We start from the raw sequence: 16,785 nt of genomic DNA, 5'->3' as shown, positions 1-16,785 counted from the left end.
ATATCCTGAAACGCCTTTATGACTGGAGGCAATATTTTCCCATCCAGGTACTTCGTAACCTGAAACTTTTGTATGTAGAGACATTCATTAGTAAAGGCACCACTGTATAACCCTCAATGCGCCAGCAACACAATGCTGATCACAACATTTAAAAAATGTGGGCTTGTTTAATTGTACATTGAAACTACAACTAAATACAATAATGGTGGTGCCGTCTCCAGCACAGGTTAGAAGAACGCGTGATTTCTCCCTAATGATATTATGATATTCTCTCTACCGTAGGTACTTACATCCAAACCACATTTACATGTTCTTTTTCACAGATCAACCTGGGGTCAGCTCCCATACACACACGTGCGACCTTGTACAGTAAATGATGTGACAATAGTTCTACCCAATTGATGTGTTGCAGCACCTGTCATTGGGAGTCTATAGGTGACCGAACCCCCCAATTCCAAAGAAGGAAAAACGGAAATTAAGTGGTCAGTTTATATGCGCATACTTGATTTTGTGTCACCAGTAGAGAATGGTAGGCAGCGCAGGGCAGGGAGACACCGCTTATACAGTTGGAACAAAATCAATTGGACAAAAGTGAGCACATAATTTGGAATAATATGGAAAAAGAGTGAAAAATTCTCATCTTTCTATTCATAAAATTGTTTTTGCAATACACCATCCGAGGATGAAAAAAAGAAAATGTCTTAGACATTTACCAGAACTAAAGAAGGAAAACGAGTGGTTTAAAAAGATGGATATGGAGTGTCTCGGCTGTGTTAGTTTGCAAGCTCTCAAGATTGCTCAAGACAAGAGATATACGAAGGGTTAACTGCTTCCACAGGGTAGCGTACACGTTTTCTTCTATTTATTTTGTTAAGTGGCTGTTTTAAAGCGTTTTAGGGGTCGGCTTCAAAGTGATTGTATATGGTAATTTGTAACTACTTACTTCCGGAGTAACGCACTACTTTTTGGTGTCAGTAATCTGGGGGTAACTGTAATCAATTATTGTTTTTCACTAACGCTGGTGACGACTGCCCTCAGTTTAAATGCATTCCAGCGCTTCGAAGGGACACCAGCAGGGTGCAGACACGAGCTTTTGCGCAAAAGGGTGTCAATGAGCACCCCAAAAAAGAAATACAGGAACAAAAATTGAGTCTTGACTTTTATTGGAAGGAACTGCAGGCTCGGAGCTTGATAAAATTGACGTCATGGGAACAGCGTCGTGCGACTCAGGGTGTAATCCCCCTCCCTTGTCTAAAAATGAAGGCGTGTGTGAACACGCGTGCGAGTGAGGAGCGGCGAGTGAGCTCACGCCGCATATTGCGCGCCTGTCCACAAATGACTTGGCGGAGGGAAAGAGTGGATGTGTTTGGCACCGCCTTCTCTGACTTTTTCCATTTAGTGATGTTTCCCCTCCCAAGTGGAAAATATCCTCTTTTTGTCGCTGTCGGGGGAAGGATTACAATGACAACATTATTGGGTGGCTCAACTATTCGCTTGCGGATGAAAGGGATACGCACTTGACCAGCATCACTTCTTCGCTCTTTCCTTTCTTCCGTTTTTGTAGGCGCGTGCGTCCGCGCTCTCTTTTGGAAGGACGCCATCCCCAACGGAACCTCGCAAGTTGGTGCCGATAAATTCTGACATTGTCTATCAAGCATCAAGTTATTGATCCTCCAATGAAAGAAGAAAAAGAGAAGGAGAACTTGGAATTTTAACGAACCCAACCTTCTAACTCCCTCCCCTGTCCTTATAAATATGCAATTCGGCGTGTTTGGCTCGGCTCGGTCCAGCTTCACGTCTCTCTTTCTTTTTCAAACAGCAGGAACTGCAGGAGGGACTGATTCTTGCTGATTTCCTCTTTTTTTATTCCATGCAAGACCCACAGAGGAATCATGTCTGGCCACTTCCCTGAGAGGACCCCCGCTGTCAGAGATGGCATTCTGGTCCGGCACTGTCGCCTCTAAAGTGCCCCGGAAGATCTTGTTCATGTTCACCCTCTCCCTGTCCGTCACCTACTTGTTCTACAGCTTGATGAGCTGCTATAACTCGCTGCAGTTCCCATTACAGGACAACCTTGCCTACCAGGCTCGCTTGGCCAGCACAGAGGAGACAGCACTGGTTAGGGAGCAACTTTACTCTAACCCGCCGGCCTTCCACCAGGCTGAGTTCGGCCACAAAAGCTCTTTGGTCTCCATCGTGGATCGGCAGGAGGGTGAAGATCATGCTTGGAGCGGGACCCAGCGGCCGTCCTCCACCGAACCTGCCCGTCCCCGGGCGGCCACGGAAGGCGAGCTACAGGTCAACTGCACCTCGGATTACGGCGAGAAGAAGCTCCCCCAAGCCATCATCATCGGGGTGAAGAAAGGGGGCACCCGAGCCTTGCTGGAGGCGCTCAGGGTACATCCGGACGTCCGGGCTGTGGGGAACGAGCCACACTTCTTTGACAGGAACTATGAGAAGGGTCTGGACTGGTATAGGTGAGTAAACTTGAGAAGGTATCCCAAAATGATTCCCTTGGTGTTGCGAGGGTACTCAAGAATGCAGTCGAAGTGCTGAATTTGCACCATGAAGGGAATGATATCTTGTTACAATGGCGATGCTGTGATTTGTAAAACACACGGGGAAATAAATTCATCTGCTCTGCCTGGATAAAAGCTTAAAGTCCCATAATGGGCTTTAGCAGTAAACGAGTGTACTCCACATTTTCTGGTGAACAGGGTGGCATCTGATCAAAGACGTCACTACTTTAAAACCATTCACTTTCAGCACAAAGTTACTGGAGTGATCATCCTTGCGATTGATTATTTTAGAGGTAAAATTTCCAATCTTATTTCTACTTAGTTATACCATATTTTTGAAATTTCAACCCTGGACAAAGTTACTTCATATCACTTCTGCCTACTGGGGTGGTACTTTAAAAGGTTCTGATATCACATTTGACTTTGACAATTTGAGACTATTCAAGCGTGAGAAAAGTTGCAAATAGTCTTTTTTGATAGTTCACAAAATGGTGCATAAGTAAAGTTAATCATTTTAGGCTGCTATGTCATTTATATACGCTGGTGCTGCTTTGACACTTCCCAATTATACTTTAGGCAGAATTTTTGACCCATGAAAAAGATAGAATGAGCCAATAAAAAACTCCAGTAATTAGCCCTGAGGGATACGTGAGTGTGGTCTGTAAAATATGTGATACACCCGCAATATACCTCAACAATTTTTGGACACTCAATAATTAGTCCTCTGTGGCACATCCAGTAAGTGTCCAAAGATAGCCATCATGGAATCCCTGAAAATGGAACCTTGCAAAAAACGATTTTTTTTTTGCTTCTTATTTTCAACAAGGAGTCGGTTGGTTTGTTGCATTCACTGTAGCTCTTGTGTAGCAGCTGACTTTGAAACAGCGATGCATTGCCATACTCAGTACAATGAACTTGAACTCCTCAACACCCAACTAGTTTTACTCTCGCACACGCATCAACTGACGTATGGCTGCATTTTGTGTTTACATAATATTTAGAAAAGGTTTGGTTAAAACCATAAATCAAGAATCTCCATCATGAGGTCATATAATTATAAAAGATGCTGCACTTTGAGAGGAACCTTTTTCATACCAGGCCAAATACCATTGAAAGCTCTTTTCTTTTTCAAAGTTATGTGAGCTGATTTTTGCTGAAAATATGTGCAGATTCGTTTCAGCTCTTTCAATGCAATAAGCTATTGAAAGCATATACTTTTTATTTTTGTTGACCGGTTTTCTTCATGTATGGATGGGTTTGCGAGACTCAAAATGTGTAATTAAGTGGCCTGTGATTGGAATAGGGCTTTTATATGGGAAAATATAAACCAGGAATGTACGGGCAGCAACTAATCCCACCAATATAATTAAATGAATGAATGACTCTATGAATGGATAAATGAAATAATAAAAAATGAGCTTCACAATTATTATTGTATCCCCCCAAGTAAGTTTATACCAGGAGTCACCAACCTTTTCAAAGCTAAAAGCTACTTGGTGCTACTGATGCACATTTCTAAAACAATAACTTTTGTTATAACTACGTTAATACCAGATTGTATTTATTAAAAGTTAAGCTAAACACTAAAACGTCATGTCGGTTAGATTTCAAATTTTACTGAAAAATCACAAAGACCCATCACCAATGAGCTATTCAGAACCTGTCCACAGGCTACTTACGTGTTTTCCAATCATACACCACAGAAATCCTAAAACAATTGGCAGTCATAAATGTCTATATTGTTTAATTTTGAGATAGTTTATTTTTTTAAATAAAAATATACCTAAATTTATTATTCATAAATTCTCTCTCTCTCTCTCTCTCTCTCTCTCTCTCTCTCTCTCTCTCTCTCTCTCTCTCTCTCTCTCTCTCTCTCTCTCTCTCTCTCTCTCTATTTATCTTTCTATCTATCTATCCATCTATCTATACAGTATATCTATCCATCCATACATCTAGCTAGCTAGCTACATGATTGTATATACATTTTGTTTATTTGATTCAAGAATAATTTTATTTTTCCCCCAAAATTTTGTTAAATAATTAAAATGAATAGGTATCTGCTATAAAATGAAAATTGTGTTATCATTTCAAAAACTGTCGTAGACTATGAAATCTCGTGCTTAAAATTGGCAACATTTATTTCCAATGGCATCATGTTTTTTTTTTTCAGTGAGGCATTTAAACAACAATGGTGCAGCAGGTGTAGACATGTACACAACAATGGCACAGCAGGTGTAGAAAAACAGTGGAACTATACTCACATGCATATATAGATCTCATCATTCTGCCAACGCTTGTTTGACTAAAACTTATTGAAAAGCCATGACCAGCGCTGATGATGTGTATGGTCGAGATCTATTCTGTTGGCCACTTTAAAGTTTTTGTGGCAAGTTATTGTGAGGAGAAATACACGACAATACATACATTACATAAACATCAGAACGGCTGCATGGGGACTTAGGTCTCTCGTAAACCTCTTCTTTTGTTATTTCAAAGCAGCTTATCCAACCCCTTTTTTTATGGATATTGAAAGCCGTACATGAGAGACAGAAGTGCCACCCTAAACTTGTAGAGTTTGACATATTTCAAATGGAATACCTCAATAACGAGCGCTTTGATAAAATCCCCTGCATAACGGTGAGGTTATTAAACCTTGTGAGCTTTTGACTCCCTATACAGTATTTTCCAAAGTTGAGCCAACTCTTTTCTGACTCGAGTGTGTTTATGTGTGTCTGAGCATGTTTACGCTGCCTTTCATCAGCCTGTCTTCAGTCGTAGCTGCTGACATCCCCCCTTAGTGCTGCTTTATCAGCTAGAAAAGAGGCTTGTACGTTCTATGTATACTTTACTATTGAAGAAGTGGGGTGGAGGCAGTTGTAGCAAGTCAGTTTTGGGAAGGGGTCGGGATCACGGCTCGCTCGTATTCCAATCACGCCTAATGATGATGTCGGTACATGGGAAGTCAACATTTTTCTTTTTGCAAATGCAGTCAAGGAGCTGAAGAAGGATGCCTGCTCTCATTTAAGCAAAAATAAAACCTCTTCCAGATGGCAGACAAGATATCCTCTTTTTTAGTTCCTATTAAGAGTGCATTAAGAACCAAATATTGTCCGAAACACCCCAACTTTCTTAATTTCCATCAAGCCCTCTGATGTCTTTTGTCCATGTTCAACTTTTACTTGTTTGAAGTGGGGATGGCAAACCTCCTGACAATATTCAGATTTACTAGGTTAAGAAAAAAGTTCTCACAATATAACAATACAGTAATCACATAGTGGATCTTGAACACCAATCAACTGCAAAATACAAAAAGAAGACAATCAATCATATTTACTAAGTGTCTCAGAACTCAAACTGCAGGCTCACGCCAATTCAACAAAGTGAGTGCTACACTGGAGGAGAAATATAATACAGACCAAAAGGAACGAGAAGTGTTTTTGAATATTACACAGTGTATGAGTTGGCCGTCTGTAAAATCTGGGCAACGGATACATCACTATGACACGCTTGCCTCATTTCTCTCTACTGTCAGTGTTTGAAATGGCAACACAATTCTTCTATTGGCACATTATGTATATGTTTATATAGTTTGAATACAAATTTAATCCTTCAAAATAATCCTTATTTTAACTAGATGTACCTGTAATTTGATTACGTCTTTTTTTTCTGTAACTAACGGAATACAGTTACATTTTTCTTGTTTCCTAATTACGCAACACCGTTACATGTATTCTATTCCTCCCCAACCCTCAATATGATAACCTAAACTTGTCCAACAGTGGGTACGTTTTAACCAGAGCAATGGTATGAATTCGAGGGTCATATCCAGCCCACCACCTTTTTATCACTTTTCACCGAACAAGTACTAACAAATATATTGGGTATTGTGCATTGTACCTTATAAAGCTTTTTTGTTTCTGTGTACTAGAAAAACAACAAAAAAACAACAACTTATTTACTTTGATGTGCTTCATAAAATATTGGTAATAATCGAAATCAAAGTGGAATTTTTATCCTATATTTTTTCAGTAACTTTTAACAAAAGTGGTTGATGGCACATCACTTATAAAGTGCTTTTTACTTAGTGTGCATACTTCGGCCGCATAAAACTTCCCTATTCGTTTTAAATGTATTTTACACACTCAATCTCAAAAGCATAAAAAACTACCCCATTTCAAATGGAACAGAATTGTCTTTATTGTCATTGATATCAATGTGGTAAACCATTGTATGCGACAAAATTAGACATATCATTCAAAAAATAAAACTAGATTGTTTGAATAAATAAGGAAAAATATTTACAACGTATGGGCTTAGAGATTGGCCCAAGTTAAAATGAAAAAACACCTAAAGAATAGGGCATTGTCACACAAGTGCAATGAATAGTAGTGCAATAACATTAGTAGTCACAAATATGACCAAATAAGTCGTAAAATATATATTTTCACTGGTTTGCACGCTTATATATATAAAAAAAATACAATTGACAGATTTTCTTAATGCTGTTATAGAAAAATAATGAGAAGGTTAGATTTCTGAGCATCTTTACTTTAGATATGTTGTGGATTTATTTGACATTGCTGGTTACCCTTAGCTGCAAGATGGCGAAAAATCATGTCAGCTCCCTCTAGGTGAGCCTCATGTTATGTAAAACAAATGCAAATTTCTTGAACTACCAATTAACAATTGCACGTTGATATGATTCGAATATATTGTATGAACTTCTGCTTATTATTCGATAATGTTTTTTTAATAATGTACGTTTTTTTTTAGGAGATGTCTAATAATACACCATGTCCCCTTTAATATCTATACAATATCACAGAGTCCCGGGTAAGAATGTTTAAGTCTTTCCATCAATAGTAGTTGTACAATTGTGGCGATTTCGGTAAAATATGGATTTTTAATAATCTTGTAGTCACTTTGAGCGTTTCAACGGATTCCCTCTCCAAACAGAAGAACTCAAGCTTTCGAACGAGTTACCATTGCAGATAATTCATGCATCCGGCGTTACGGCTTGTTTGTGAATAATGCATTTTCACGCGCATCTCCACGCCTGCAGACACCCTGGCTAATGTGCACTTAACGGACGCGGAATTACGATGGGTTACAGATGTTTCCAACCATTCGACATTGGGGCTCTCCAAATGAACCTCTCGTAAATTTAGGATGCCAACACCTGCTCCGCATTTGGACACTCGCAAAACTGCGCTGAGTAGGACGCAGAAATATCATGAGAGTGCTTATCACGCACTTTGCGTTTCTGGGTTAAGCTGCCGTTACGAGTTGCACATGAGTTCAGCGATGACAAGTCTTTAACCCTCAATTACTTTTCTGCCCAGGAAAGAGTTACACCCTATATGACATTTAAAAAAATAAAATACGTAAATATTTGCATTAGGGCAGAATACATTTTCTCCAAAAACCTGAAATTAACAAAAATGACTGAAATATTGAATAAGTCGTTTTACATCAACTTTGGCCTTTGCCTAATTGGCAATTTTATAGTGCTTTGATTAACTGCATGTACATTTTTCTGTTTTGACAAAATGTGCCTGTTGATTCTGATTAATTATTGTGTTTAAGAAAAGAATAGTCAATAGTCAACATTTGCAAAAAGATTAGACATGGCAGTCCAGGATAAACACGTAAGCGAGACTTAAAAGAGGAAAGAAAAGAGAAGGATAAAATGACAAAACTATTTACTAGGTCTCAGTTGTAAGTATAATCTTCTTTCGTAATAATAGTGTCAGGACCAGAACACAGGGTAGACCCAAACGCGTAACGTTTCACAACAAGCTGCGGAAGCGTAGAAGTCAGGGACAAGAAAACAAACGCCAGCGATTCGGCGATTGCTGGGCAGGAGAAGCAGGAAGCCCACGAGATCGGAGCGTGGTCGGAATGTAGAAATTAGTTTAGTAGCCGGGACGGGCGATCGGAGCGCGGTCGATGGACAGAACGGGTTGAGTAGCGGGAGGTGATCGGGAAGGGTTAGGGTTATAGGGTTCGGGTTAGGTATACAGGTGAGGACGGGACAGACAGGATCGATAGCAAGCAGGATACCGGACAGGATACGGGGCTTAGATCGGAGATCGATAGAGGGTACAGGGCACGGAACACGCGGTAGCCAGAGTCAAAATGCTTGCCTTGCAAGAGCGGAGATTCGTTCACCACCGACGAGGAGTGAATGAGAGTACTGAGCTTGAATAGGAGGTGAACCAATCAGGCAACGGGCAGCAGCTGGCGCCAAGTAAGCGGGCACAGGTGAGGGCAATGGGTAATCATGACAAATAGTGCAATGAAAATAGTGCATTGTAACAATAGCGCTGTAAAAAATAGTGCAATATCATATAGCAGCAATAACATTTCCAAAAAAAGATATGATATGAATACCCATTTTCCTACAAAACAAAGGACAAGGTACATATTTTTCACAGTTTTGCATGCTTGTTTAGGGTGGTGATGGTCCTGGGGAAGACATTGCGACATTGCCTCCTACTCAATGTTTTATGGGAACTGTTATGCCTACGAGAGGGAAACAGGTCAAAGAGGTTGTGGCCAGAGTGAGAGGAGCCCTTTAAGACTCTTTGTGATTAAGGCCTATACAAATAAAAATAACTTGACTTGGCTTTATGATCTTGTTGCTACGGTATCGCAAGCTAGCAATGTCCTTTAGATTGGGCAAAGATACGCAATTATTTTCCGTGCTGTGTGGATGACTCTTTAAGTTAACTCAAAAATAAGAGTTCTAAACTTAAAAGCTGTTTTTTTCTTTATCTAAGACTAATGAAATGCAATTCGAATGTATTTGTGTTTATTTTTTATGATGTTCTTTTCTATTTATTTTATAGTTATAACACGTTTTAATTCCGAATTAACACAAGAGTAAAAGTTTGGACGTTGACAGCATTAAAAGCAGTTTAATTAACATAACTTCCCCTTCTGAGAGAACTACAATCTGTGTGGTAAAATGGTGGTAGATTCTTATTATTATTTTCTAGCTTCACATGAGGCCTGGGCTCGGTGGTTTGGGAACCCTCAATCGGGCCCATCTTGGCAGTCGTTACATTTTTGTGTGTGTGTGTTATTATTGGAGCACACATGGACACGTCCTCCTGCGTGTTTTGGGATTAATTAGCAATGTAGCTCTATCTTTACTATGCACAGAGGACTTCCAGTCAACTAGCACTTGGAACCTTCTAAGAGCAGAGCAACCGTCGTGAGAATTTCAACTCATCTGCTCTCCTGAGCATGACTCAACCTTACTTCACCTATCTGTGTACCAGAATTAATACATAAAAAAAGACATTACACTGTCAAATTAGCATGCCCCGCACACTTTATGTAGCAGAGTTCCATTTTGCATGCAAGTGATGCGACAGCCCTTTTTTCCATTTGCAGCAGATCTCCCCGGATCACCTTCAACAGTCCTCCGAGCTAAGAAGAAAGGAAGAAGAAGCTTGTCTCACCCCTACGTGATCTCCTTTCTATAAATGGTGCCGTTTCCCCATGAGGGATTATCCCCATTGGGTCGAATACCATTCAAAAATCATGTGACCACATCCCATGGCGGGTGCGGAAGTCGAGAGTTAGGCAATGGAAATGTGATGTGTCAAAGCGCATACTCGTCTTTTCAATCGCCGAGGAGATGCGATAACTGAAAGTCATTAAAGAATCTGACATTCTCAAACATTCGCACAGTGAAGGAAAATTGCAGTTAAACGTTTCACTGAAATATTTCAAAACGCGTCATCAGTCAAAACTGTCAGATAACAGCTCTGTCCTTGCAACCGTACATCTGAAACAATATTTATGTGGCAAATAAATCAGGCAACGGTATAACAGAACAAAAGTGCCAGTGAGGTTTGCAAGTTCTAATATCTCTGTGTTATTAAAATGACATTTTAACCCCCCCGTGCAATAAAAGCCAAGGGGCCGTGCCTATAAATCTCTTTTACCCCAACTGCCTCCTTTGGGGCTGCGTGTCGGCGATGAAAAATTACTCATTGAAAGCTTCCCTCTCTGTGGCTAATAGTTCCAAACACAATGTTTTCATTGCCAAAGCCTTTAAATGATACAAATTTCAATACATACATATAACATACGTTTTTCATTGCTCTTTGCAGATGTGTTGGCGGGTTGTTTTGCATCTTCTCCCTATTATTGTAAGCTTTCACTCGCGTCTTATAACAAGCCAGCTAACTTCATTAGACTCTCAAATATCCCATTGCTGGGTTTGCAACGCAATGACCATTTCATTTTGTGGCATCTTTTGCCTAATTCAACTGAGATTAAACCCTAGAATTCAAGCCAATCTCCAAGCATTACGATGTAAGTATTTTGTTTATCCTGACATTGTTTTATCTGTCTTTTTTCTCTTTTGATCTTTTTTATGTGTTTATCCTGGCATCCTCTGCCTGAGCTAGTTCCAACCAGTGTTAACTATGTTGTTATTAGTGACAATTAAGAATGTTGTATTCTAAGAAGGAACAGGCAAGTTTTGGATTTGAAAAAAAGTAGTATTTTAAAATTAATGGACTCATCTGTTTTATTTTTAATAAATGCACAGTATTTAATTCCTTAAACATGTTTTTCAGGTTAAAATCAATTTGATTGACTTTGGTAATAATTTCGAATGAAAAATAAATTTACAATATTGAAATGAAATGAAATGATCTGCATTTATATAGCGCTTTTCAAGTCAATGACTTCCCAAAGCGCTTTACATTGTGCTTCACATTTCCCAATAGCGGCCGTGATCTGTGCAGCCATGTAAGGCGCTAACCTGCTTATTGGGGGTAATTGGGGGTTCAATGTCTTACCCAAGGACACTTCGACATGTAACACGGACAAGCCGGGATTCGAACTGGGATCCCTTAATCCTAAAACGATCGCTCTACCTCCTGAGCTACTGCAGTTTTGCATACTTTTTTCTGATTTCAAACCTTTTTCCTCTTATTTCTATCATTACATTGTTATTTATGTTTTAGGAGGATCAAATTTGGTTTTTAAGTGCCACCATATTGTTATATTTTAGCATTCGTTTAAAAGCAGTACGGCATTGGTTACACTTTTTGTTGCGTCCAACAAAGCAGATGTTGTACATGAGCACTCTTTCTATAATTACTGAAAGCACGTAAGCAAGTGAAGCGTTTTTCTAAGATGCCACTGATGAATCTGATCAACTGAGACCATGCCCCCCTTGTTATATATTGCCAAGGTCTCATACTTGAAAAAAAAACAGTTTTGTAAAATACGGCACGTGAGGGTAAAAAAAAAGCATTAATCAAAAAACTTGCAAAGTTAATAAAAATTATATTTAACATAAAAAAAGCTTTACAAAACAAAAAAAACAAAAAAAGTTTTGTAGTGGCCCCTCTACAAATTAGATTAAGATGCTATCTACAATTTCTTGTATCTCAAAAAAAGTTGCCCCATAGGAAATAACTGAAAATTAATTAATGCGTTGTTGGACTCCCAAAATCTTTCAAGTTAACCTTAAATAGCCATAAATCCCATCTTCCTGATCACTAAAAACATTAAAATAGTAATCAAACAACAAGAACAGTAATAAGATAAACAAAATAATTCTAACCAATTAAAATGTGAGTGTATAGGTTGGTGTAAGCGTGTTGCGGATGGAGATTAATTGACAGAGGGAGGTGCAGGAGGAGTGTGGGAGCACAATGGATTGTTGATAATGCGCAAGAATTTACTGTACATTTGGCCTCAATCACTCGCCAGCCCTCTAGTGGTAGCTCCTGGAAATGCTCGTCACTTGTACGTCTAGAGGTCAAATATGACACAGTGTCCTTTTAAAGCAATAGTGGCTATTCACTTTTTCAATGTCAAATAAATCCACAACCTATTTAAAGTAAACTCTTGGCGCCAATATGCTCATGAATCTTGACTCATTAGTATTTTTCCCAAAATCTGATTTTGCCAGCATAAAAAAACAACTGTGAATGGCATTTCCCCTAGTATGTCATATTTTTTGCTCAAAAGACATCCTGTATCCTAAAATTCTTGTAACTAGAGTAGCTTGTGTATAGAAGGGCCACTGTATTTTGAATTCATTACTTTAAGCATAAAAAAAGGAATATAAAAAGAGGAGCAAACGCATTTTCAGTTTCAATTTAATTTTTTAAAGTTGGCAACTTTTGACCCCAAATTATCTCCTTGCTATGTCTAAAGTGTGAAGTGCATTGATTGTGGTATCTTAAAAAAGTTAAAGGTGAAATATTTTCTCTTTCAAGTATGTGTTAACAATGACCAACTGAGTTCAAACAGTCGTTTTTTCCCCCCACTGCACAAATCTCCTTTTATCTTACTTTTAGCAAAGCTGTTTGGTCTGGAATGCATTGGGTAGGGGGAATTGTGTATGGGTGGGAGGGTGGCGTAAAAGGACTTCATGCTAGTCCCTGCTTTTCTTGGTTTCTATTTGTTAGTGTAACTTGAAAATTGTGAAAAAAAAGCTTGTTTCAAGTACAGCCCATGGCATGAAAATATACAAAAAGAAACGTTTATACAAGGATGTCAATGAAATGCACGTACCAGCACGCGCATCATGAGGAGCTTGACAGCAATGACGACACAAGTGCAGAGATTGCGGCCACGGGTAAAACATTTCCAAATTCCGAACAGCTCCTCTTCACTTTCCCAAAAGTGTGATTAAATTTCACCTCATGCCTCGGAGCTTCTTGAGTATTTTGCCTTTGTGGTAAGCAACGTCATTTCTTATTTCATACTTAGCGGTATCGGACTTTTCCCCTAAAAAATCTCAAACCATAAAAGGCAGTTCAAGGAACAAGCTGTGCCATTGTCAGATGTGTGCCACAAAACTTTTTCTACGCAGCGCAGCGGAGCTCATTCAAGCGTGAAGGAAAAAAACGATTCCGTCTTTGCGGGAATCGGGAGATATTGCTGTCCGTTCATGGTGGCGCTGTCAGCCACAGTGGAACGATCTGTAACTGAGCACAAACTGTGGTCCTGAGGCCAGCGCTCGAGTGACAAGGAGGAGATGGAACAGGGAGTGTATCCCAGCAGCAGCGGATCGAAATCCAGTGTTTATCCAGGGCTTAGCTCTGCTTTTCTGGACTCCGAGCAGCTCCCCTCGCTCAGGGACCTGCTGACCCGTCGTCAGAGGTCCCCTGAGTGGTCGCTTTCTGCCAGTCCCAACCGTGCACTCCCGGTTCCTTAAAGACAAGGAGAAAATCTGAGGCTGCCTGATAACAAGGCGGCACTGGCTCCTGTCATGGAATTCAATTTTTAATTGGCAGCGTACCGCCAGACATAACTAAATTATGATTTCATGCTCATCCTTCCGCTACTTGATTGTATTCTCAAATATAAAGGAACTCAAATTTTTACGTTTGGGATATTTAATCTCTAAAGACGCTCCCTTACTTACAACCATTCAACTTATGTAAAATGGTAGATACGAACATTTTTTTCAGGATGTCAAAAAATACCCGAACATTGCTGTAAGTTAGATTTTGTATTGTGTGCACCTTTTTCCGAGTACAAGGCATTACTGTGGTGCTTCTTTCCGCCGCTACTGGCGTGTGGCGCTGTGAGAGCTCACCAAGCATCCACCCTGAAGAATAAATCTAGCTTACTCTTCCTGTCGCAATCCCACTTCGTGTGTAAACATACTGTACCGTATCTCCAGCAAGCTTAGAAATTTTACATTTTTATTGTTTAATATCTTGAGCATCCATTCAATATGGTTGGTGTAAAGTGTAAAGAAAAGGCGAGCCTTTTCTATTGTAATAACAGTGGAATAAGAAAGCTTGATGCGGTTGAGAAAATGGTTGGATCTCTTCTTTTCCTGTTGTGTAGTTCCGGGCTGATGTTTCACTTTTCTTACAATCATTGAGAGCCCATGAGGTGATATTTTGCGTGGGTCTCCACTCCGATTGAGATTGACCCTCATGTTTAGCTTCTTCCATTTTCTAATGACTGGTCCAACCATGCACCTTTTTTCACCAAACTGCTTGGCAATTGCTCCGTCACCCTTTCGAGCTTTGTGGAGGTGTAAAATTTTGTCTCTGGTGCCCTTGACAGCTCTTTGGTCTTCGCCATGTTACAAGTTAAAGTCTTACTGATTGTATGGGATGGACACGTGTCTTTAAGCAGCTAAAGACCTTAAACAGGTGCATCTGATTCAGGATGATACATGGAGTGCAGGCTGACTTCTAATTGGTTGACTAACAGGTCTTTCAGGGTCAGAATTTTAGATGATACACAGGTGTTCAAATGCTTTTTTTTCAGTTGTATCACACAAATAAATTGTAAAAATATTATGCATTGTGATTTCTGGATTATTCTTTTTGGTTTATCTCTCCCACAGTGGACATGTACTTATGATGAACATTTTAGACCCCTCCATGATTTCTCAGAGGGAGAAATAGCAAAATAGCAGGGTGTTCAAAGACTTATTTTCTTCACTATTCTTCAATAGAGCATCCTATTTATCTTATTACTGGGGTCCACAGCAGCGGATAGGAAAAAGATGGGACAGAGAGTAATCAAAACAGCCCAAAAAATCTTTGGTTGCTCTCTGCCCAGTCTAGACAATATTGCCGGCTTGCAATACTGTAGCAGACCCATTAACATAGGCAATTCCCACCCAGGTCACCACCTCTCTGACCTGTTGCCCTCTGTAGGCGTTACAGGTTTCTAATGCACTATTTGTATTCATCGTATGATAATTTTTATTATAATCATAACTTGGGCCAGTTTTTCTAGTTTTACCTGGAGTGCCATGTTTAATCTAGTTGCATGCAATGTTTAATCTTTATATCAATGACAACAAAGATAATTCTATCTCTAATTCACATGATTTCATTGTGAGGCAGGTGAGTGGTTAGCTCGTCCGCGGCACAGTTCTGAGGTCATGGGTTGAAAGCCAGCACTAGCCTTCCTATGCAGAGTTTACATGTTCTCTCCATGCTCGCGTGGGTTTCCTCCGGACACTCCGGTTTCCTCCCATATTCCAAACACATGCATGCGAGAGTAATTGGCTGATCCAAATATTCCCTAGGTGTGAGTAAGTGAGTGAATTGTCTGTCTGTGTGTGCCCTGCGACTTTCTGGCAATCAGTTCAGGATGTCCCTGTAACGGCCTGAAAATAGCTGGGATAGGCTCTAGCACCCTGCGACCCTACGAAGGATAAGCGGTGCAGATAATGGATGGATGAATGATTTTATTGTGTGATAGTGTATACGAATTCTCTGAACTCTTAAATTAATTCAGTGTTTTACTAACAGTGAAATCATGACCTTTTTTTCCTATTCCTGTTGGAAAGCACAGTAGCAGAAAACCTTTCCACACACACATGCACAGCAGAATTTGCATAATAACATCATTGGCATATTTGCTTTGTTTGTTGGCTGGCATAATTATAATGATATAAGCAAAGCTAATTTCGGAGAGTAGCAAAAATTGGGATTTCTAGGCAGGAGAAAAAATAACATTTACCTTTAGGAACAGGTGATTCCACCCTGGCGTTCCCTCTTACTTAAGTAAAAGCACATGGAACCCTATGTTTTGGGGGTTTTACTTTCTGGACTTGAAGAGTGGACTCTATTTAGCTTGATTTGCTTATCACAAAGCAATCCTATGGACCAAGAGCAGTTTGGTCAATCAAATATTACAGTAGTCCCTTGTACTAATGGAGCAAATGTTGCTTTGCACACTTCAAGTAATGCGGAGGATGTGAGTTTATCAGGTTGAAGTGAATGCTTCTAAGAAAAAGATCGGTCGAGTTTTGCTGCATTTCATCTTGGAAATGAAGAGTGCGCTATTCTCACTCGTTAGGCAAACACGGGTGCTTAGCAACCATGCTCCTGCAAAAATTACCGACATGTAGGAAATGCCGGGCCAGATTTTTGTTTTTGAAGGTCATTTAATTGCCGTCTGGAAACGGCTTCATCTCTTTACTGTAAGTGCTTTGGTTGGCAGGCAATGTGGTTCTGCTTTTTCGGACCACCTGTTGACGCTGATGGAGTATATTAACACAAGCTTTACTTTCAAAGCGTGATCATGCACGGATACAGTAAAATAATTTTGGAATGTTATGGGTTGAAACTCAAATTTAGACGTAGTGATTTGACACACACACTTTAAAGCAACACCATGATAATAACAGAAATTTTCACGCATGCCTATTGGATGTTTCATTGTTTTTAATTTTCTAACTTGACAGTGTCTGTTGAGTTTATATTTTAGTAAACATTCAAATAAGGAGAGAAGACATCAATGG

At 39.7% G+C, this 16,785-nt stretch overlaps 1 protein-coding gene across 1 annotated transcript in view; it reads left to right on the top strand.

The window, feature by feature from the left end:
* The first annotated feature begins 1,254 nt into the window (after positions 1-1,254).
* hs3st4 (heparan sulfate (glucosamine) 3-O-sulfotransferase 4) overlaps positions 1,255-16,785 on the top strand; it is a 150,024-nt gene continuing 134,493 nt past the window's right edge. The window contains exon 1 of the mRNA XM_088329586.1: positions 1,255-2,477. Coding sequence (XP_088185712.1) covers positions 1,933-2,477 — 545 coding nt within the window. The 5' untranslated portion in view covers positions 1,255-1,932. The remainder of the gene's footprint in view (positions 2,478-16,785) is intronic.

The sequence above is a fragment of the Urocampus carinirostris genome, chromosome 1, assembly GCF_059441175.1.
Source record: "Urocampus carinirostris isolate Australia breed hairy pipefish chromosome 1, RoL_Ucar_1.0, whole genome shotgun sequence".
Taxonomy (NCBI): Eukaryota; Metazoa; Chordata; class Actinopteri; order Syngnathiformes; family Syngnathidae; genus Urocampus; species Urocampus carinirostris.
Note: the sequence above shows the minus strand (reverse complement) of the source record. Positions and strands in the feature narration are given on the sequence as shown.